General features: G+C 46.7%; 1 protein-coding gene across 1 annotated transcript in view; it reads left to right on the top strand.

Annotated features, from left to right (window-relative positions):
- The window catches only part of NUP205 (nucleoporin 205), a 967,082-nt gene that overhangs the window by 927,792 nt on the left and 17,695 nt on the right, over positions 1 to 21,595 (top strand). The window contains exons 36-38 of the mRNA XM_086952983.1: positions 10,117 to 10,193; positions 19,011 to 19,139; positions 19,744 to 19,870. Coding sequence (XP_086809109.1) covers positions 10,117 to 10,193; positions 19,011 to 19,139; positions 19,744 to 19,870 — 333 coding nt within the window. The remainder of the gene's footprint in view (positions 1 to 10,116; positions 10,194 to 19,010; positions 19,140 to 19,743; positions 19,871 to 21,595) is intronic.

Raw genomic sequence — 21,595 nt, 5'->3', positions numbered from 1 at the left:
CCACCTGATCACACAACAGAACTCGTAGATTGTATTAAGAATTCAGATTTTTTCAAACCGGCATTTTTGCAAAATTACTAAAAGTCTGGTTAGGGACTTGGTTAAGTCCCTCTAGAATTTTAGCAAAATAAAAAGTCACTTTAGCTAGGGTTAGAGGGGTTAGAAATCTTTTTTAACAATGTCTTAATACAAGAACCCAGCTATTAGTGAAAGTAACCACAATGGCATAGAGTACATGGTTGAGGAGCTCAACCTCACCCCTTATCTTCACTTGCCTTTAAAGAAGGTAATGTCTCTATGCAAAATCAAAAATATAACCGTGTGGTCCCATCCCACCAAACAGGAGCTGTTGGCTGGGTATGCTAAGGTCCACCGATCTCTAAATGGTGAAGACCAATCAAATAAGGAAGTAGAGGAAGGGGATGAATAGGTAGATCACCAACCTCCACTTCATAGGGAAAAAAGGGCCCAAGAGCCCCTTACTCCCAGAATCAACCTCTCAGTAAAAAGATCCCACACAGATGGATCAGGTACCATTGAGGACAGCCTCAATGAGGAGGAAATTCTGCTAGCCAGGTTGACCAAAGATTAGACCTGGAGACCAGACTCCTCGCTCTAAGAAAAAGAAAGAGCAGAGATGGGCCTAGGACCCATCAATGGTGGCAGCAATTACAAAAATATAGGAAGGAAGGATCCTATGATCCCAAAATCTCCAAAGGGATTGTCCCTAAATTTGAGGAGGGTGATGATATCACCAAGTGGTTCACAGCCTTTCAAAACTCACTAGGGAGCACTCCTTTGGGCACTGTTCTCTGGTGCAGAGACAGACTTATGACCCTTAGTGGGGCAGATACTGGGCAGATACTGGCTCTTATGACCTCATGAAGAGAACTCTGATTGAAGGATTTGAACTCACAACTGAGGAGTATAGAATTCGATTCAGGGGGCACAGAAAACCCAAAGTCAGCCCTGGGTGGAATTTGTAGACTCCTCAGTTAAAACACTAGATCGCTGGTTGACTGGAAGTAAAGTGCAAGGTTATGATGCTCTTTATAATTTGTTCATGAAGGAACACATATTAAATAATTTCATTGATGAAAAGTTGCATCCGTATCTGGTAGACCTAGGTCCAATATTTCTCCCCAAGAATTGGGAAAGAAGGCGGACCATTGGGATAAGACCAGGGTAACTAGAACGTCTACTGGGGCTGACCAAAAGAAAGGGGTTACAGAACCTCCCCAGAGGAAAGACAGTGAGCCTCTTAAAGATAAAAGTAAGGAGTCCCATGTATCCCCCCAAAAACCTGTCCGGGAGGGTGGGCCAAAGACACCTCACAAACCAAAACTGGGTACCAAGGTAAGAATTGTGATCCCAACAAGGTATGGTGTCACAACTGTTCAAAAGGCAGGACACCACTAGCTGCCATAAAAACAAAGGGGGTTGCCTGTGTAGCTTTGGAGGGTGATTACTCAGATGAGGTAGTCCTCCTAGCCTTCAACTAGAAACTGGGCCCAAAAGATGAGTTGCAGATTCCAGAGGGGAGTAGACATTTCCACCACCTACTGGTGAATGAAATCCCAGCCACTGCTAAATATCTGAAAGAAAGTTAATTATAGATTCGCGATAGCTACATAGATGCGCTGACATCAACTCTTTCTTTTTTCCGCGCCAGCAAGCGCATATCTGGAGAGAGCGGTACCTCCAGACTCCTAGTGCCCCTGGGATGCCCGGCTTCAAGGCCTGTGGTTCTTGTAGCCGACTGAAGTCAGTGACGGATACTGCCTGGAGCGTGACCATGACCCAAAGTCGTGCTCCGACTGCCGGACCATGCCTCGTAGTCTTTGTGCGAGCGGTCCGGAAAGCTACTCGAGGCCTGGCAGTCTGCTCCATGCCGCTCGAGGTCCCGGTCCCGTGGGAGGTCGAGGGATCGGCTGCAGAGCCATCATCATTCCTCTTTCAATTCTTAGCACTCGTGCCAAGTAAGTCGAAGAAGCATCAACACTTTTCGACTTCCAGTCGGCCAACGCGACAAAGGGTGCGGTGGTGCTACTCCCACGGCTCCGTGTGCGGAGCCTACAGGGTCGACTCTGGCCTACCCATCCTTCCCGGGAGCGACCCCAGCCCAGCTTTGTCTGCTCTACTAAGCGATGTATGCCATCTTTGGGCACCCCGACTCTGCCAGTGCGCTTTAGGGCCCCCTGGACTCGGCTGCAGGCCCTAGGCCTTCGACGCCGGTGACTTCGGCCCTGGCACCGCAGGGCTCCCTTGGATCCAGGCCTGGATTTGGATCGCGGCGGTCGACCTGAATACCCCTCCCCCGGCGCCAATTCCCCTGGCACCACGTCCGCAGCCGCCGCCAGATGGACCCCCAGCCGACATCTACCCCGGCTTGCGCCCTGACATGGACACGGAGCCGGACCGGCGTCGGCCGACACTGGATCCTGCGCCAATGGGTACTTTTGTGCCTGTGTTTCACCCTGGCCCTTTTCAGCCGGGTTGGCAGCCAGAGGAGGGTGAGGAAGACTGGGAGGGTTCTTGAGGCCCTTTGACCGACCAGTTGGATTATGATCTGGACTGTAGAGAGGAACTGGAGGACGCCTGTGGTCTGGATTCCTCCCCAGACCTTGGCATGTCTCCTCCTACCGTGGTTACGAAGGAGGGATTGTCATACGCAGTGTATTTGCGTGGGGCTGCCGAGGCTCTCCACCTCAAGCTACCTACAGTGGCAGTCAGGACTAACTTCCTGACAGAGATGCTTCAGCCCATATCGAGCTGTTCGAAGCCCCTACTGCCATAATGAAGCCCTTACCGACATCCTTTTGGGCACCTGGTCCGGCCCAACACAGGGGCTCCTGTGGATAGGATGATTGCCCGACGCCACCGCTCTGCCCCGGGCGACCCCACTTTCCTCTCCCAACACCCCACCCCTGAGCGGTTGGTGGTCCTAGCCTCGATGTCCAAAGGCGCATTCCCTAATGCTCCACCGGATAGGGAATCCAAAAAGCTGGACCAACTTCGGAAGCAGATGTTTTCTTCCTTCAGCTTGGGACTGCGGTCGGTCAACACCGCATGTCTGTTGGGTCGTTATTCCCATTCTGTGTGGGATACAGAGGCGCAAGTGAAGTAGTGTGGCTCACTGGTTAGAGGCGGCAGACCCGAGAGCAGAGGACGGCCCGGGACCAGGGTTCGATTCCCGACGCGGCAGGTTTCTGGACCAGGGTCAGCGGACTCGATAATTCTCTCGCCTCGGTGCCCACTCTGAGCAGCGAGCACACTCGGCAACTCTGGGCATCAGCTTGCCTCATCTTCACTAACGGCCCCACCAGACCGCCGGGGATGCCTGGTCTCACCCTGGAGATACCCATTAAGGGACCATCTCTCAGGGAAGCCAGGAAGGGTTTCGCAGCGGTCGAAGCGCGAGGACACGCCGGTGCGCGTAAAAACTCTGCGCTATATAAATGCCCCTATTACTATTACTATTACTAAGTGCTGCCCCAGTGCCCGGAGGAGGCCCCAGCTGTGCTCTCCCGTGTAGTTGCTGTAGGGAGAGACACAGCGAAGTTTACCATCCTCTGTGGACTAGATACAGCTGACTCGCTGTCTGTTGGGTCGTTATTCCCATTCTGTGTGGGATACAGAGGCGCAAGTGCTGCCCCAGTGCCCGGAGGAGGCCCAAGCTGTGCTCTCCCGTGTAGTTGCCGTAGGGAGAGACACAGCGAAGTTTACCATCCTCTGTGGACTAGATACAGCTGACTCGCTGTCTGTTGGGTCGTTATTCCCATTCTGTGTGGGATACAGAGGCGCAAGTGCTGCCCCAGTGCCCGGAGGAGGCCCAAGCTGTGCTCTCCCGTGTAGTTGCCGTAGGGAGAGACACAGCCAAGTTTACCATCCTCTGTGGACTAGATACAGCTGACTCGCTGGCTAGGATTTCAACACCGGTAGCCCTTTGACGCTACGCCTGGCTAAGGTCGACTGGCTTTTCTGGGGATGTCCAGAACACCATGATGGACATGCCTTTTGATGGCTGTCGCCTGTTCAGCGACAAAGCAGTCAGTGCGCCAGAGCACTTCAAGGACTCTCGGGCTGCTGCCAAGTCCTTGAGCCTCTCCACCACACGCCCTGCATAGTCTGCTTTTCGCCCCTTTCGTGGCTACAGAAGCGGTGCCCCACCACGTTCCCTCCAAGGCCACAGGCCTGCGCAAGCTGTTCAGCCCCAGTGTAACCAGAGAGGTTGTCACCACCACTGTGGTTCTGGGGGCCAGAGGGCGGGCCAGTCCACCACTCCCTTCTCTGCAGCAGCCTCCAAACCCTTCTAGTCCGACCTTTCAGGCCCATCACACGCAAGTGGGTAGCAGGATTCACCATCATCTCCCCCACTGGCGTACCATCACGTTGGACAGGTGGGTTTTGCAGGTAGTCCGAAGGGGCTACTCCCTCTCCTTCGAGACCCCCCCAGTCATGCAACCTCAGTACCATCATATGTCAGGGGATCATCTGGCCCTTCTCCAACAGGAAGTTACTGCTCTCTTGGCCAAGGGAGCCATCGAACGAGTTCCTGCCCCAGAAGTAGGCCATTGTTCCCACTACTTTCTGGTGCCCAAGAAGGACAAGGGCCTGCGTATTATCTTGGATCTCAGGAACGTCAGCCGCTTCCTCCGAAAGGAGAACTTCAAAATGTTGACCCTGGCTCAGGTCCTGTCTTCCCTCGACCCCAGAGTCTGGATGGTAGCGTTGGACTTGCAGGACGCTTATTTTCAGACCCCCGTCCTGCCGGCCGACCGCGTTACCTGTGGTTCACTGTAGGCCGTAAGCATTTTCAGTTTACCGTGCTTCCCTTTGGCGTTACCATCGCCCCTCAGGTGTTCACGAAAGTGATGGCGGTGATCGCAGCTCATCTGCGCAGATCAGTGTTTCCAGTCTTCCCCCATGGTGCACAGCAAAGGCTGTGGATCCCCTTTCCATCCCTCTTTCTGAGGTTCTCTTGTTCCTCCTTTCTTTGGCCCAGCAGGGCTCTGCTCTGGGCACTCTTAAGAGCTACATCTTGCCTATTTCAGCCTTCCTTAGGCTTCCTGATCAGCCTTCTCCTTTCAAGTCCCCTGTTGTAAATAGATTCCTTAAGGGCATTACTCATCTTATTCCTCCTGTTCTCTTCTTAATGCCTCAGTGGGACTTGAACTTGGTTCCTACTGGTCTTATGTGTGCTCCCTTTGAGCTGCTACATAACTGTCCTCTCAGACTTCTCACTCTGAAAACTGCCTTTCTGGTGGCCATCACCTCTGCACGCGGGGTGAGTGAGCTACAAGCTCTTTCTTCCGAGCCTCCCTTTCTGGCTGTCCATCCACACAAGGTCGTCCTTAGAACTAGACCTTCCTTTCTTACCAAGGTGGTTACTTCTTTCCACATTGTCCAAACCATCACTTTGCCCACCTTCTTTCCGCCTCCGCATTCTTCAAAAGAGGAAGAGAGGCTCCACGGTCTGGATCCAAAACGTGCGCTTTCCTTCTACTTGGATCGGACCAAACAATTCCGGGTGGACAACCAGCTCTTTGTTGGTTACGTGTACGCTTGGCAAGGTCGGGCCATGGACAAACGGACCATCTCCACGTGGTTCGTTCTGTGCATCAAAGCCTGCTATTCTTTGACAAAGAAGGAGCCTCCAGTGGGGCTGGGCACCCATTCCGCCAGGGCGACAGCAGCGAATACTGCTTTGGAAGAGGAGTCCCCCTAAATGACTTCTGTCAGGCAACTACGTGGGCATCGCTGCACACATTCACCAAACACTACTGCCTGTACAGCCAAGTCCAGATAGACTGCTTCTTTGGCTGTTCTGTTCTTCAGGACTTTCTGGTGTGAACTTAGTTCACAGACCCACCTCCGGGGTTGATATTGCTGGGGTATCTATTCTAAGGTAAGGAATCGATAACTCTTTCTTTCACATGAACAAGTTACTTACCTTCGGTAACGATATAGCTGTAAGAAACATAGGTTAGTAATAGATTCCTTACCGCCCCACCCAGCCTCCCCGTTCTGCAAAATGACTTCTAGGGTTAAGGATTTCCTTTCAGGGCCCTAGTTTTGTGCACCAGGGGTCAGTGTCTTGCATGGCTCTGCGCTTCTGGTGTGGAAAGTCTTGTACAGAACCGACGTCCGCACACGAGGGTGGCATGTAAGTAGCTCCCGCGACGCCATCCCAGTGACCACGACAAACGCTGAGTCGACCGACGTCACGTTCCAACGCGCAGAGGTACTGCTGACGAAAAAACGTTCCTTATCCAGTCGGATGCCCTAGGGTAATTCTAAGGTAAGGAATCTATAACTAACCTCTTACAGATATATTGTTACTTAAGGTAAGTAACTTGTTCTTAATGTTATTCTCCCTCAGCGACCGAGTCCTTGCGTTGTGTTGAGCCCTGTTCCGTGTGAATCTCCCTCAGTCGTAGGGAAGTTCCTGGATTGCTGTAGAGGGAATTAGTGTGTTGTTGCTAAACACTAGACACCTTACAGGGGATGAGTGTGTGGGGTGAAAGATTCCCAGTGAAAACACAAGATTACCTTTTGTGGGATGAGTGTGTGGAATGAAAGATGCATGTTGTGAAAAAGACTGGATGCTCTTACAGGGTGTGAGTGTGAGAGTTGAAAGATACCTGTTGTGAAAAACGCTAGCTGCCCTAACAGGGTACGAGTGTGTGGGTTGAAAGATATCTGTTGCTGAAACACTAAATACCCTTACAAGTGATCAGTGTGAAGGGTGAAAGATACCTGTTTCGAAAACACTAGATGCCCTTTCATAGGATGTGTGTGGGTTGAAAGACACTTGTTGCTAAAACACTAGATGCCTTTACAGGGGATGAGTGCGTGGACTGAAAGATTCCCATTGCTACAATACAAGATGCCCTTTTGTGTGCTGAGTATGTGGGTTGAGATATAATTGAATATTATAGCTGAGCCTGGAGAGCCTGCCTTTTGAGGAATGTTTTTATATTGGATACTATAATATTCACTGCATTCTAGAATCTCGTCCCATAATGCTTTGCAGGGCCTTTGGTTGAGATTGTATTTTTGCTCATAACTGTGCTTGGGTGGTCCTAGGAGGATGGGACCACCACCAATCATTCAGCATGATGTGCTCTTTGTATTCAATGCATCTGCTTGGTTCTCTCCCTAGGTTAGTGAGGACGCCAAAATAATCACCTCTGTCACTGCTTGCAGTATTTTCATTTTCACTTTTGTGAGATGACTATGTTCATTTTTGCATGTAATGATAGTTACTTGTTTTATCATGGGTATGTGAGGTTTCTGTTTTATTATTTGGGGTGAGACGGATCGGAGTTGCGGAGCGAAGTTCACTGAGTTTATTATGAATTCCGCAGAATTCCACGTAGTGGTACTCCGCTAACTATGCCCACCCTTACAACTAAGTTGAAGAAGCCTGCCTGGGCGAGCTTGTAGCCCAGATCACTGGATCGTCGCACCTCATCGTAGCCCAGCCTGGGAGACCGACACCCAATGCCCAAAAGTTTCACCAGAGTCCGCTGGACCCAGTAGAGTCTGTGTAGTGCAGTTGACCCTTGTGGCCAAAGTCATCCCACCTGGACTATGGATCAAGTAGTAGTCCCACGAAGACCCCTGTCGATAGCACAGCATCTTCAGCATCTTTGAGCATCTTCAGCATCCTGTATCCAACAGTGGCAAGTTGCCATTAATGCTGGAACTGGACTGGAGCCTGCTTTTCTTGTGTAGGTAGCGGTTTCTTCTGACCTTGTTGGTCCAAATTGGAGTTTTTTGCCTAAAGTACTTCTGAATAACCGCATTCATCCTTGCTGTAACTTTTTGTTCAAAAAGTTTCTAAGTGTCACATTCCTTGAATGTGCTAATGCTTGTTTATGGTTGAGTGAAAAGACTTGATCTATTGCTTCTTTAACAGGCTTTATCACCGGAATCCTTCTATGGATCTTTTTTATTTTTGTGTCCATAAACCTATAAAAATACTACCTAATTTTGCAGATTGGTATCTGCTTGATTGAGAGGCGTGTTTCTTTCTTCTGTAATTGTTTTGGAGCTGTGTAAATGCTTTACAGTCGTTCCGTTATTGGAGCCTGACTGCTCAAAGCCACAGCTACCCAGGGTTGATCTACAGCCGACAAAGGAAGCCTAACTGGTCCTAGAAGGGTTGTCTGTGTATTACACAGTGAGGTCTCACAACCACAAGATATAATACACCACATTTCCTCACAAGATGATTGCAGACATTTGGGATCCGAATCTCGCTAGTCTTTGCATGCTAGGCTTGAGGCTTCCTGTATCATGTCGGTGCTTCTTGTGGGATGGAGTACAACGCCTATTTAATGGTGCCTGAAGGCTCCAGCATCAGGGGAGTTTCTTGGCTTAGGCACAGATCATTTTTTCTGTCCTCCCAGGCTTTCATTAGTAGATGTGTCCCTAAAATCTGATGGTTGGTTGTCCCTTTAGCCCATTACAGTTGCAGGTCATCATTGTTACATACCTCCTCATTGGGCACGATGCACATTTGGACAAGATAAATATTTGTTGCCTTTGGTCAACATCACAGCTGGAGTTGTAAATGTAAATGTACCGGCATTTATAGAGCGCACAGCTACTTCCCTGAGGCAGTGTCCCAGCGCTGTACGTATACCACTTAGGAACCCTTCCTGGTTTTCCCTGTGAATGTCCACTCCTGGGCACCCCCAGGGTGAAACCAGGCATCCCAGCGCTTTTGGGGCCGTTGTGGAGATTAAACAAGCTATTGCCCAGAGTCGCAGAGTGGGACCCATGATTAGAATAGGCACCGAGGCAAGAATTATCAGGTCCGAGGAAATTGAGCCCAAGACCTGCCAAGGCGGGTATTGAACCTTGGTCCCAGGCCAGACCTCTGGATCAGGGTCTGCCGCTCTAACCATTTGAGCCACACTTCTCCACGAGTTGTGGGGGGTCCACCTTGCCCTAATGGCTTTCCTCCCTTTCCACTGAGAGCACCATTTGATTTGATGTGCGGAGTGGAATTATGCATGTGCTAGTGGGTTGTCCAGTCGCCTTGTTTTTGCGGTGGGGGCCTACCTAATGGCCACTTTCAATGTGAGGGTAGTATCCACTGAGTCACTGGTCACTAAAAGACCATGAGTGGGACCTAACCCTGAAGTAGGGGCCAAGTTTGTCTCCAGAATAGGATGTTCACACACAGACCTCTTTCCCATGTTTCTAAACAGTTTGTGTTCCATGCTTTGTGCCATATGCTCTCATATGAATGCTTCCTTAAGGCATGTCTTTAGGTTCAGCTGGTTACAGGATTTGCTCTGCATGGTCCTGCCTTTCCCTCGTCTTTTGAGTGGATTTCTAATCACCTCAGATTGGGCGTGGAGAGTTTAGTACACAGATCTTTTGCTACTCTGCATTCTACCTAACATTACTGTTTGATAGCTCAAAACAACAGTGATGTTTATTTCACCAGGGCTGTGTTGCATGACTACATTGGTTAATCAAGATAACTCAATCTCATCTCCCATGGGGTGCCCAATCTGTCCTGATCACTTTGTGAGAATAACTAGGATAACTATTTGGAGCCCCATGCCATTGGCGATAAGGCTCTCTCTCTTTTAGTCATAACACTCTGCTCCTCTCTGACTTCCTTTAAGAAAAAATTGAAGACTAATCTCATTGGTTGGGTACAATTCTTAGACCAACACCAAAAAGTCCATTCAGGGGTTGCATGCTCTGAAAATGTGTTCAGTCATTTATTCATTCACACAAAACGATATGAAGAGGTAACGCGAAAATCATGACTTGCTTCGAATAATTCAACGTACTTCTGTGTATATTAGATGCTAAATATGTTCAGACTTGGAGCCCAACAAAGTGAGTCACACTTTAATTATGTCTCCTGAATTTGACCAACTTGACTTGCATTGTGGGATCTATTGTGTCAATATTGGACCTAGTATACCTTGACACCTATACTGTTCATAACATAAAAATACTATTTTCCCAAGCACAAAACTTTGAAATGTAATGGCGAGACGGTTGGTGCAGTGAACTGTTTGTGAAGGTACCTGTAAAGTAACAGTCTTACATAACTGTTTATTTGTGTTTTCTTTTATGAAGGTGTACTAAGTGAACTGGACATTAGTATAAATGAAGGAACATTGATGGAACTCCAGGGGCACATTGGACGATTTCAGGTAACGCGTTTTGAGTTATTCTTTCTTTAGTGAGATTTGGAAGACGGTTGCAGTTCCTGCCTTTGCAACCTGTGGCCTAAAAATGCCCATTTAACTAATAACTTTTTTTGTAGTACTTCATATTACACTCCTGCCATTCGTAAGCAGTGTAACTAACTGATTGTACTATTGCCTAATTTATGATACTCAGTTTAACAACCTCTGAAAGGAGAAAGGATGGGTATGCCATGGTGGGAATCAAATTCATTACTTCAGATTCCACACATTTTGTCACTGTTGGACCTTCAGCTCACTAAGCCTTCCTCATCACAGCATTTGACTTCTGATTAGTTTCTGTATCAAAACAAAACCTCTTTTTACTAATACAAAATGCTCTTGAGGTGCATACTTTATCTAAACTTAAGGTACACATGAGACTTCATATTCTATGGCTTCGAAACAGAAAAATGCCATTTAGTAGAATGACTCAGGAGAGCTCTGGAATTATGATGTCCGGAGAGCTGTGGAATTATGATGTCCGGATTAATTCCTCTGCAGAACATCTCTGCTGTCAGGCTTTCAAATGATCCATACCCTTATTCAAACACTCCCTACATTTCCAAGTTCTACAGCATCAAGTGGCCCTCTCCTAAGAAGTTACTTATTTCCAAAGCAAGCCAACTGAATGTAGACTCTTTTTTTGATATCCAAGAAGGGAGAAATAGTAGATCTGTAAAAATGTTTGAGTCTGCCTCTTGAGAGTTTGTCCTACTTTAAGGTTGTAGTAGAATGGATTTTGCAGCGTGAATCTTTTCTGGATTCACTATGCAATGCATTATTCTGCCATTTCTTCTCATATTAAAAAAAGATTTGTTGGTGGGCGTCAACGTAGTACCATTTGGTGCCCTTCTGTGAATTCGACGGGCTTCCTCCGAAAGATCCCACCTTTGGTAATCATCTTCAGATTCTTTTTTTTGCCGTTGGGTCTGTATCTATATTGAGGAGCTCCCAAGATTGGAGAGAAGAATCAAGTAAAAGATCTGTAGGACGGTGTCTTCTACTTTCAACTTTAAATCAAAGACAAACACAGTTCGATGAAGGAAGAAAAATAAGATCTTCGGCAATCGGAGAATGCACATGCAAAGGGTTCCCTGTGCATAGTAATGGACAAGGCACTGTTCAAGTTTTGTAAGAACTGTCACCAAAAATACGCTCAAAAGGATCAGCAGCGGGTCTACAACCTGTGCCTGCTGCTGGGCCCTCAGAGCAACGACTTTAACTCCTGCTCCGTCTTCACCCCGAAGACGTTGAGGGTGAGAGAAAGGCAGCGACGAGCCAATTACAACATGCAAAGCCAAGGACCACCACCATCGCTGCGAGACCTGGGCCTCTCCTGTGAGGAGGAAGATAACATGGCCTAAGGGCCAGAAGGCGATGAGAACAGAGAAGTTTTGGTCATGGAAGTTGAGAAGAAGACTTCGAAGGAGGTAAGAGAGTAGTTGACCTCGAAAAAACTAGATGAGTCTAGAAAATCAAACTCTAGACCTCCAAAAGAATCCTCGGCGTCAAAGCATTCGGTGACCGCAGCTGCATCCAAACAAAAACAGACCGTAGGATCCTTGGATAAGGACTCCGGAACTGCAAAGGTCCTCGAAAAAACGAAGACGTCGAAAGACAGTCTGGAAAAGGACTCCTCAGTGAAAAGAGAGGCCTAAACAAACCTCGACGACCGAATCGTCGTAGACAGCCGAAAAATCGGAAAGCAGAAAATCTCGATGCCAAAACACACGCGGCTCGAAGCCGAAATGGCTAACATCCTTCAGCCGAAAAAAATAATCCAACGAAAGGTTGAAGCAATTTAAAATACCAGCCGAAAGCAAAGAATAAGGAAGGTGAAAAGGTTGTTCAAAGAACCAATTCCACCAAGAACCTCCGAACCGATCGAATAAGAAGAGGAAGAATCATTCTTCTTTAGGGAAGATGTCAAAGAAGATGAACAAACATATGCAGAATCGGCGACCTGGGAGAATCAGACCTCCAATGGCAAGATCTCGTCGCTGATTCACTTGAGGAGGCTATGGAATCATATCATTCGAGGCCATCACCCCCAGATGACATTGGCATGTACAATCAAGTGATTAAAAAAAGCTGCAGAAATATATGGGGTTCAGCTAGAGGAAGAAAAACCTCAATTATTAGAGACACTGATGCCTACACAATCTAGAAATCAATTTCTCCCAATGCTGCTGAGTGTCTTGGACCATGAGAAGGAGGCATTCAAAGAGCCTGCTACATGCAAGGCTATAACACCAAGGGCAGAAAATTGTGTAAAAACACCCCTCTAAAGATCTTACATACATCAGGGGTTCAGTGCCAGCTGACACGATCATTGCCTCAACAGCAAGAAAAAGAACCAATGTACTAACTACATTGGGAACACCTCCAGACAAGGAAAGCAAAAGGATGGACCTCGTAGGAAGGAAGGTGGAAAGAAGCGCAGCTAGTCAATGGTGCATAGCTAATTCAAATGCATTGTTGAACAGACATGCTTACCAACATTGGGAGGAAGTAGGTGAACTGTTACAAAATCTACCAGAACAATTCCATAAAAGAGCTAGCCACCTGGTAGAAGAGGGTAAAAACATTGCAAATACATGTTTGAAATCACCCCTTGCTGCTGCTGAAACATCTATCAGGCAAAAGATGATTCACATCACTGAAAGGAGGAACGCATGCCTTAGAATCTCAGGCTTCAAGACAGAAGTGCAAAGCAACATCATTAACTCACCATTCAATGGGGAACAGTTGTTTGGAAGTGTGGTTGATGAAAAGCTAAATCAACTAAAAAAGGACAACAAAACTGCAAGATCCATGGGGGCTCTGCAGTTCAGAGGCATGCGTAGAGGCACACCATCAAGGAGACCAGCGGGGAGAGGTACACACCAACCTGCTACCTCACATCAAGGTTACCAAGAAACATACCAAGCTGGAAACCAGGGCACACAACAAGGACAGCAACAAAGCTGGCAATACCAAGGAAGAGAATCCTTTCTTGGGCGTTCCCGTGGCAGAGGTCTGCAACAATGAGGTGGACAACAAACCTCTACGAAGTGACTGCACTCATAAAGAAGTACACTCACAAACAACAACAGTGAGAGTACACACACAAAAGAAGCATGTACAAAAAAGAAAAGAAAACTGGTTTACAGTTCCTCCAACATGCTACTCCATTAGGAGGCACACAAATATTTTTCCTACAAAAATGAAGGGAAATAACCACAGATAAATGGATTTTAAACATAATACAGTACGGTTACTGCACAGAGTTAACTAAATAGCCTCCACACGGGAAGCCAAAGCAAAGGACACATTCAAAAGAAGAATTATCTCACTTAGTCGAAGAGGTGCAAGAGCTTCAGGAAAAACATACAATAGAGCACGTACCAAACAGAGAAAAGAGCAACAGAGTATATTCAACATACTTCCTAATTCCAAAAGTGGATGGAACATTAATGCCAATATTAGACCTAAGGTTTCTTCACAAGTTTATAAAAACACAAAGATTCAAAATGACTACACTACAAGAGGTGTTACCTCAATTGCAAAAAGGAGATTACAGGGCAACAATAGACTAAAAGGATGCGTATTTACACAACCCTATGAACAAAAAACACAAGAGAATGTTAAGATTTTTCTTGGACAAACAGCAGTAAAATTGAAAGTACTCACTTTCAGTCTAAAATCAGCACCAAGAGTGTTCACAAAGTGCCTGGCATCAGTAGCAACACATCTCAGAAGGCAAGGAATTCATTTTTACCCCTACTTAGGCGATTGGTTGGTAAGAGCAAACTATTACAGCCTATGCAAACAGCATATACAACAAGTGTTAGAGACACTAGTTCAGCTGGGTTTCTCCATACACTGGGAAAAGTCATCAATAGAACCTTAACTCATTAAGGTGTTCTGAGGCGCAGAGATAAACACTGTTAGGGAAAGCATTCCCGAGCGAGAAAAGGAGATCAGCTCTATTGAAGGAGACTCTTCTGATGGATACATCTGCCAGTGGAATCCTCACCTTGTGAATATCTCCTGCGTCAGCAACATTCGGAAATTCTTTTGTAGCTCTACGCCAACGTGGACGACACCACAGAAGCACGGCATCGCGCGCGGCCCCGCTGACGTCATCGACTCCATAATAAGCCCACGTCGGCTTGATGACATCCGTTCCCTTTTTTCCGCGTCATCGACGCTAACGGTTTTTCTAGGGATCCTCAGTAGCTACGTGGTAACTCTGTTACTATTGATTATTTCCAGTGTTTTCTTGCCTCTTTGTTTCCTGTCGAGATGTCTTTGAAGAAGACTGGGTTCAAGCTGTGCGGAGAGTGCGGGAAGATGTCCATAACGGTTCCGCATGAAGACTGCATATGGTGCCGTTCTTCTGACCATGATGTCCAAGGGTGTCCATGCTGCAAGAAAATGAACCCCAAGGCGTTGAGAGAAAGAGAGGCGAAGCTTCTAGTAGCGAAGATGAAAGGCAAGAAAAATAGGAAGAGTTCGAAGTCACACTCGAGGCGGTCGAGGTCACGTTCGAGGTCCCGCTGGAGGTCACCTTCGAGGTAGTCTTCGGGGCATGCTTCTCGATCCAAGAAGAAGCACAAGTCTCAACGCTATTCTGAGAAGGATTCAGACACGAAGTCGAAGTCTCCAGGTAGAAGACATCGGAAGTATTATGTGTCTCCTTCACCTGTTGTTCCGGATCCGGAAGGTGAGACTTCGCCTGTAGAGTCTCCGGAGCATTCTCCGGCTCCGGCATCGGATCAGTCTCCGGTGCCGTCCCGTTCTCCAACTCGAGAAGAGGAAGAGTCTCCATTGCCAGAAGGGTCTGCAACTCTGGGGCATCAGCCAGAGGATTTGGCTGACACAGTTCCTGCACCTCGGCAGGAGCAGCCTGAGGGTCAATACCCTCCTTTTCCTGGCCCAGTACAAAACCCTACGCATTATTTAAATGCAATGTATGGTGTCTTCTCAAGAGCCATGTACCCCTCTGGAGCACCGACTGGTCCCATGGGTCTGATGGCCTTTAACCTAGGCGTCCCTCAAGCATATGCACCAGCGCAGTTTATGCCTTTTATGCCGACGCCAGCTTGGCATTTTCCGGCGCCGAGGTCATTGATGCCAATTCCATCTTCACTGGTTCCGGTCCGACCTGTGCACTCCATACTGATCCACCGGCTCCGAGTTCGGCACCGGCACCGGCTCCATCGGAGTCCGTTGTGGCTCCGCCGACCCCGAAGATGAGGTCTAGGCGGGAGGCCCAAAGGCTTTTGGAGGAGTGTAGATATAGAGCGCAGGAGATTGAAGAAGGTGAGTTGCAAGACTCCGATGACTTCTTAGAAGAACTTAAGGAGGCTAGTGCTCTAGAATTATCTCCAGAGTGGAAACTTTCCTTAACACCTGACGTCCCTTCGAAGGATGTTGCGCCATATCACATGGTGATCAGAAAGGCAGCTGAACTGTTGGATCTCAAACTGCCCACTGCGGAGTTTAAGTCGAACATTTTGACTGAGGTACTCCATTCTCCCTCTTCAGTGGTGGAACCTATGCTGCCTTTTAATGAGGCAATTACAGAGCCTGTCTTAAAAGTGTGGAAAAAGCCCTTCTCATCACCTGCTGTATCAAGGGCTGTTGCTAGGAGATATAGGGTGGCTCCTGGAGATCCTGACCTGACTTTCTCTCAACTCATCCGTCTCCAGAGAGTTTAATTGTACAGGCAGCCTGTTCCAAGACATCGATTGGAGCTTTTCCGCAGGTACCTGCTGATAAGGAGTCTAAAAAGCTGGATCAGTCAGCTAAGAAGGTATTCTCTTCAGCTAGCATGGCTCTCAAGTCCACAAATGGCACGTGCCTACTATGACGCTATATAAACGCTTTGATGGGCTCTGCAAAACAGTTGGTACCAAAGATTCCGGAATTGGATAGGCAGAACTTCAATGAGGTTTTGCGGACACTCAGGCTGCTGCTCACCCAGGTGATCCAAAGCGGTTTGGATACGACTGACTCTGTGGCAAGGGTCATGGGATGATCTGTTGCCACCAGGAGGGCTGCTTGGTTAAAGTCTTATGAATTTTCCCCTGATGTACAGGCTACTTTAATAGACCTTCCATTTGATGGTTCCAGCCTGTTTTGGAAAAAAAGCGGATGCTGCTTTGGAAATGTTCAAGGACAGTAAGGCGACGGCTAGGTCTTTGGGCCTTCACACCACAGGTACATCGGGTAACCGATACAGAGGATTTGGGAGATCTTCCTTTCGCTCTTACAAGCAACCACAGCAGCAGCAACAGCAGCAGAATCCTCTGTACAAGTCGTACAGGGGTAGAAACAGAGGCCTCCCTAGAGGTCGTCAAGCTTCCTCCTCCTCCTTCTCTTCCCACTCCCCCTCCAACCACAGCAGAGCAGCCCTAGATCCGCCATTCCGGATCATGCTGGTCCTGTAGGGGGTCGGCTTACTCATTTTCTATGGGATTGGAATTGGTCGCATCGGACCTTTGTGTCTCAATCTCGTGGAGAATAGGTATGCTCTTCCCTTTCGTGAGTTTCCCCCAAATGACCCTCCTTGCCAAGGGTTTTGCACAGAGGACCCCCTTCTTCTCCTACAGGAGGAAGTCCTGGCTTTACTAAGGAAAGGTGCGATAAAGGTGGTTCCGGAACTGGTAAAGGGTCAGGGATGTTACTCCCGGTATTTCCTGATACCCAAGAAGGATGGCAGGCTTCGGTTGATCCTGGACCTCAGGGTTTTAAATCTCTTTCTGAAACAGGAGAAGTTCAAGATGCTCACCCTTGCACAGGTTCTTCAAGCGCTACTGAAAGAAGACTGGATTATGTTGATCGACTTGCAGGATGCGTATTTTCATATTCCCATCCTGAAGTCGCACAGGAAGTATCTCCGTTTCACGGTGGGGTCGCAACATTACCAGTTTGCGGTCCTTCCTTTTGGTCTTACTACTGCACCTCGAGTCTTCACCAAGGTGATGGCTGTGGTGGCAGCAATTCTCAGAAGGTCAGGCATTTAAAACATATCCTTAAATCACAAGATTTAAACACTTAATATCCTAAGAATCTGGAGCGGTACCAGCAGATCCAGTGTTTTTATCAATTTAATTGTCGTCATCAGCAAGTTGGACTATAAGAACAATCAACCTGTGCCCATCAGCCCTTAAGCACCCAACTACGTCTCAACATTTTAGATTTTTGATACATTCTCTTGCGTACTTCCCACCCATTCTTCCCCCCACCAACTTCACATGTGTAGCACATTGTTATAAGGATAATAACGTCAAATGTGCCTTGAGCCATAGTGTGTGCTCACTTAAGAACTTTTCTAGATTATGTGGTATCTTCATTCTCTTTTTTTCCCTCTTTCTTCTTTTTGTTCAAATTAAGAGCCTTGAGAAAGCCCTAGACCTGTATGTCTTGATATGGCGAAAGTTGTTTGCTGAACAACTTGCAACTGATGACTATTGATTATTGGTATTAAATGTTGTTTATAAACACCAATGTCACTGGATTCATTTTTTTCCTAATGCTCACTAAATCAAGCCTTATCTATCACAACAGTTTATGTCAATCATTATATTTGGTATGTGCATCCCTCTATTGTGATTACTAAATCTAACTTGGTTAAAGGGGCTTGCCTAAATCAGATGCACATTCCATACCCAATTTTGACAAAGATTTCATTAAGCTGCAGGTTGGATTTGTACACGTGGGCATGTTTTTTCCCCCCTCATCAACATGTATTGTACACTCTTGTGCTGTACCTGAGGTTTTAGACAAAATAATAATGGTTCTGTCGGACAAAAATACACACTGCTTTAGTATTTCAATGTTTCCTTTTGCAGGTCTCGTTCCTAACCAGGATATCAAGACAGGTGTACTAATACATTCACAAACGAACACACTGACCACAAAGAAAAATGAAAGCAAATTTTTACTCAAATACTTTCACATGTGAAGACAGATTACTTCAATCACTGTCCCAAAACGAATATTTAAAACATATATGGCACAAAAACTTTGTGCTAAAGCATAATACACAATAAAAACAACAAGTAAAATGTGTTACTTCATATACTTTTTGGAATCAACAACTATATATATACAATAATCCTGTAGGTACATCAATTCAATCTTGGATCCTACAGGGTTTTGAATAGTTTGTTCACGCCAAAAGCGGGGATTGCGTCGACGTTTCGACCCTGGGGGGCGATGTGGTGTTTTCACGCATCAGGGGCGGGTCTTCATCAGGACTGTATATATATGTGGGACAGCCTCTTGCAGACCTAGCTCCGCATGGAGTCCTGGTCTCTTTCTGAATCCTATTGTCGGTCCGTCTTAGTCAGGCCGGCTAGATGTGCAATGAACCTCTGTAATGATTTAGTCTATACAGATGGTTGAAAGGTTGCTCCTTTGTATTTCTAACTCTCCTGGATCACGTCCTTCACCTTCCGTTCGTGTCAATATCTCCTGAGGTTTTAGCGCTCTACTCTGAGTAAACGTTGACTGTTTGACTTTACTACACCTGGAGAATGCAGTGCCAAAGAGTACCAAAGAGTAATGTTGCTATCCAACAACACTATAATAGTATTGGTGAACGTTGGACACCAGTGGTAAATGGCTTTGGCTGTACTGTTTCTCTTGGGGTTTTGCATATGCAATAGAAATGCTCCATTGGTGTTCAGGAACATCATAGCTCGTTTTTAAGTACTCTATAATCCATGCATTATTTGTAAACCCTCTGAGGCTAACTGCTGTGCGCTCTGCTCTCCTCTCCTGTTACAGCGTCAGTGCTTGGGCTTGTTGAGCCGATTTGGGGGCTCCGACCGCCTGCGCCAGCTTAAACTGCAAGATGAAAGCCCCCAGGCTGACCGAGTAAGCAAAAAGGATGAGACTGAGCTGGCCATGCAGCAGGTGAGGAGTAGAGATCAAGTGCTTCTATTTACTCTTTATTTTTGCATAGCACTACCAGGCTTGGTCGGAGTGCTTTACAGACACTTGTGATAACATTGCCTAGAATCCAGAAATCTATACATGAAGTCCATGTGAGGACACATAACAGAAGGGAGCGAAATGTACACCCGGGAGATAATAGAGATAGATTTGATAAAGGCAACTGTTTGCATGCTTGCCAAGCTAGTATGAATATCATAAACTGCATAAGCAGGGATTGCAGTACAGCACTGCAAAATATTACATAAAGGCGATAAAAACATTCTGTACCAAACATAGTTCTGTTTAGGCGTTCCTTTACTGAATTAAAAAAAAATTAATAGGAAAGAAAACCAGTGAACTGTACGAGGACTGTAAACAGTATTGAAGCATAATTTATAATGTATGTTTCATAGTGAGGTGTAGGGACTAGCGGTGTACCTTGACCTCTTCAAGTTACTGCCGCCCAGTAGGAAGTTGTAATACAAAATCTTACGATTAGATGAAGTAGAGAAAGCTTGAATCCTCCACATTTATTTGCTTAGGAAAAATGTTGTGATTTCAATTTCCTGTCTTCTCTTAATAGATCTGTTCCAATGTCATGGAGTACTGCCAGGCCCTCGTGTTACAGAGTGCCCCTACCTCTCAGCACTCCATCTGCCTTTTTACTCCCAGCTTGTCCGAGACTTCCACCAGGGAGGGGTCCAGGCAAGGTAAGCACCGCTCACACGTTTAATCCTTTACATCAAAGCTGTTTGGATGTCTGCTAGAAGCGAAGCGATGATTGTAGAATGCACTTTATAGCAAGAGCAGCTGATGAACAATCGTGTATAAGCAAAAAATGAAAAAGTTTCTCTATTAACTGTCTAATACAGGGGTCCCCAAACCGGTCCTGGAGGGCCGGATCCATGCCAGATTTTTTAAATTACTACATGTATCTCAATGGGGGTTTCCAAAAAATCTGGCATGGATCCGGCCCTCCAGGACCGGTTTGGAGACCCCTGGTCCAATAGGTAGCTCTTTCAATCTATTCACCTTCTCTTAAACATCTTCAGTTACCACAACACTAATTAGTCCAGGATTGCACGGGTCATTGAATCTTGCACGTGTCACTTTGAGAGAACTAAGAGGGCTCCATAAAGCTCTTCTTCACACCCAAGTTGTCCATTCCTTTTTCATCAAGATGGATGATAAGATCCCGGACCTCAATCCTTCCTTGATGTTTTTGGTATTATTTTTTCAGTACGTCCGGTTCTGTAATGCTGGAGTCTATCCTAGCAAGAGGTGCATGTGCTGTCTGAGTTGGGCCACCATACTGACACTGTCTCTTGCTTCCATCAGATGTGCCCCCTAGGCTTCTAAAGTGTGGGAAGGCACATTTTGATGATGGAATATTGGTTATCTGGTACTTAATCTTGCTCTTAGTTCAGTGGCTGACAGTATCCCAAAGTATTCTCTCCAGGTAAACCTAACAAACAAATTGGTAAGCTCTGCTGATCTTCCTAGACGTACCCTTTATCATTTTGATTCAAGTCACTCTGGCATTGGGCAGAAGCATCCTCAGCAGCTCTACAATCATCATCTTTTGAGAATGTGTCAAAGCATTGCAGGTGTTATTACCACCAGTGCCGAAGGCTTTTGTAAGTGCCATGCATGGCTCAGTTTTCATAGCCTGTCACAAGTTGCAACACCCAAAATGACGATAAATGCCCCCATGACATCACCTGGCTCCATAGTGCTGGCTATCCTCCAGGGTTCTCCAAAGCCTGTCCTGGAGGAGTGAACCCATGCCAGATTTTTTGCATATTCCCATTTAGATAAATGTAGTTCTATTTCAAATCTGGCACGGATCCGGCCCTCCAGGACCGACTTTAAAGAACTCTGCCTGAGTCCAGCTCTATCATTAAGGGCTATGCAATAGCACCTCCTGTGGTGCAGTATAGACTCCGTGTCTCTCCGCAACATGCTTAAGGATTTAATGGTCAGCATCTGAAGAGGAGGGTAAGATCCATTCAAGATCAATTTAAATCTAATTCTTTTAATTAGTGTTTAGCCCTGAAAATCAGGCCCGCCTGGACAAAAATTGAACAGCCCTGAACTTGAGTATGAACTAAGACTTCAGCTTTAAGCCCATGACAGGACATTCCTTCTTTAGTATGGTTAAATCAGAAAATGCATGGACCTTCTACCATTGGTTGTTGCTATTTTACTGAGTGAGTGGGGGACTTCTATCCTGATGACGCTGCAGTTTGCATATTGTTTCTGTGAGAACAGGGTGGATGGGTCAATAGAATCTAATTTCCTACCTACAGTGTAGGCACATTCTGCAAACATCTTACACAATTAGCGAAGCAGGCAGTGGATTTCCAGGTGGCAACAGTCTTTGTTGATTGCAGCCTGTGAGCCTTCAGAGGGGGAGGCATATTACGAGCTAGAAA

Source organism: Lissotriton vulgaris, chromosome 1_2 (genome assembly GCF_964263255.1).
Source record: "Lissotriton vulgaris chromosome 1_2, aLisVul1.2, whole genome shotgun sequence".
NCBI classification, from domain to species: domain Eukaryota; kingdom Metazoa; phylum Chordata; class Amphibia; order Caudata; family Salamandridae; genus Lissotriton; species Lissotriton vulgaris.
This window is presented reverse-complemented; position numbering and strand designations above follow the sequence as displayed.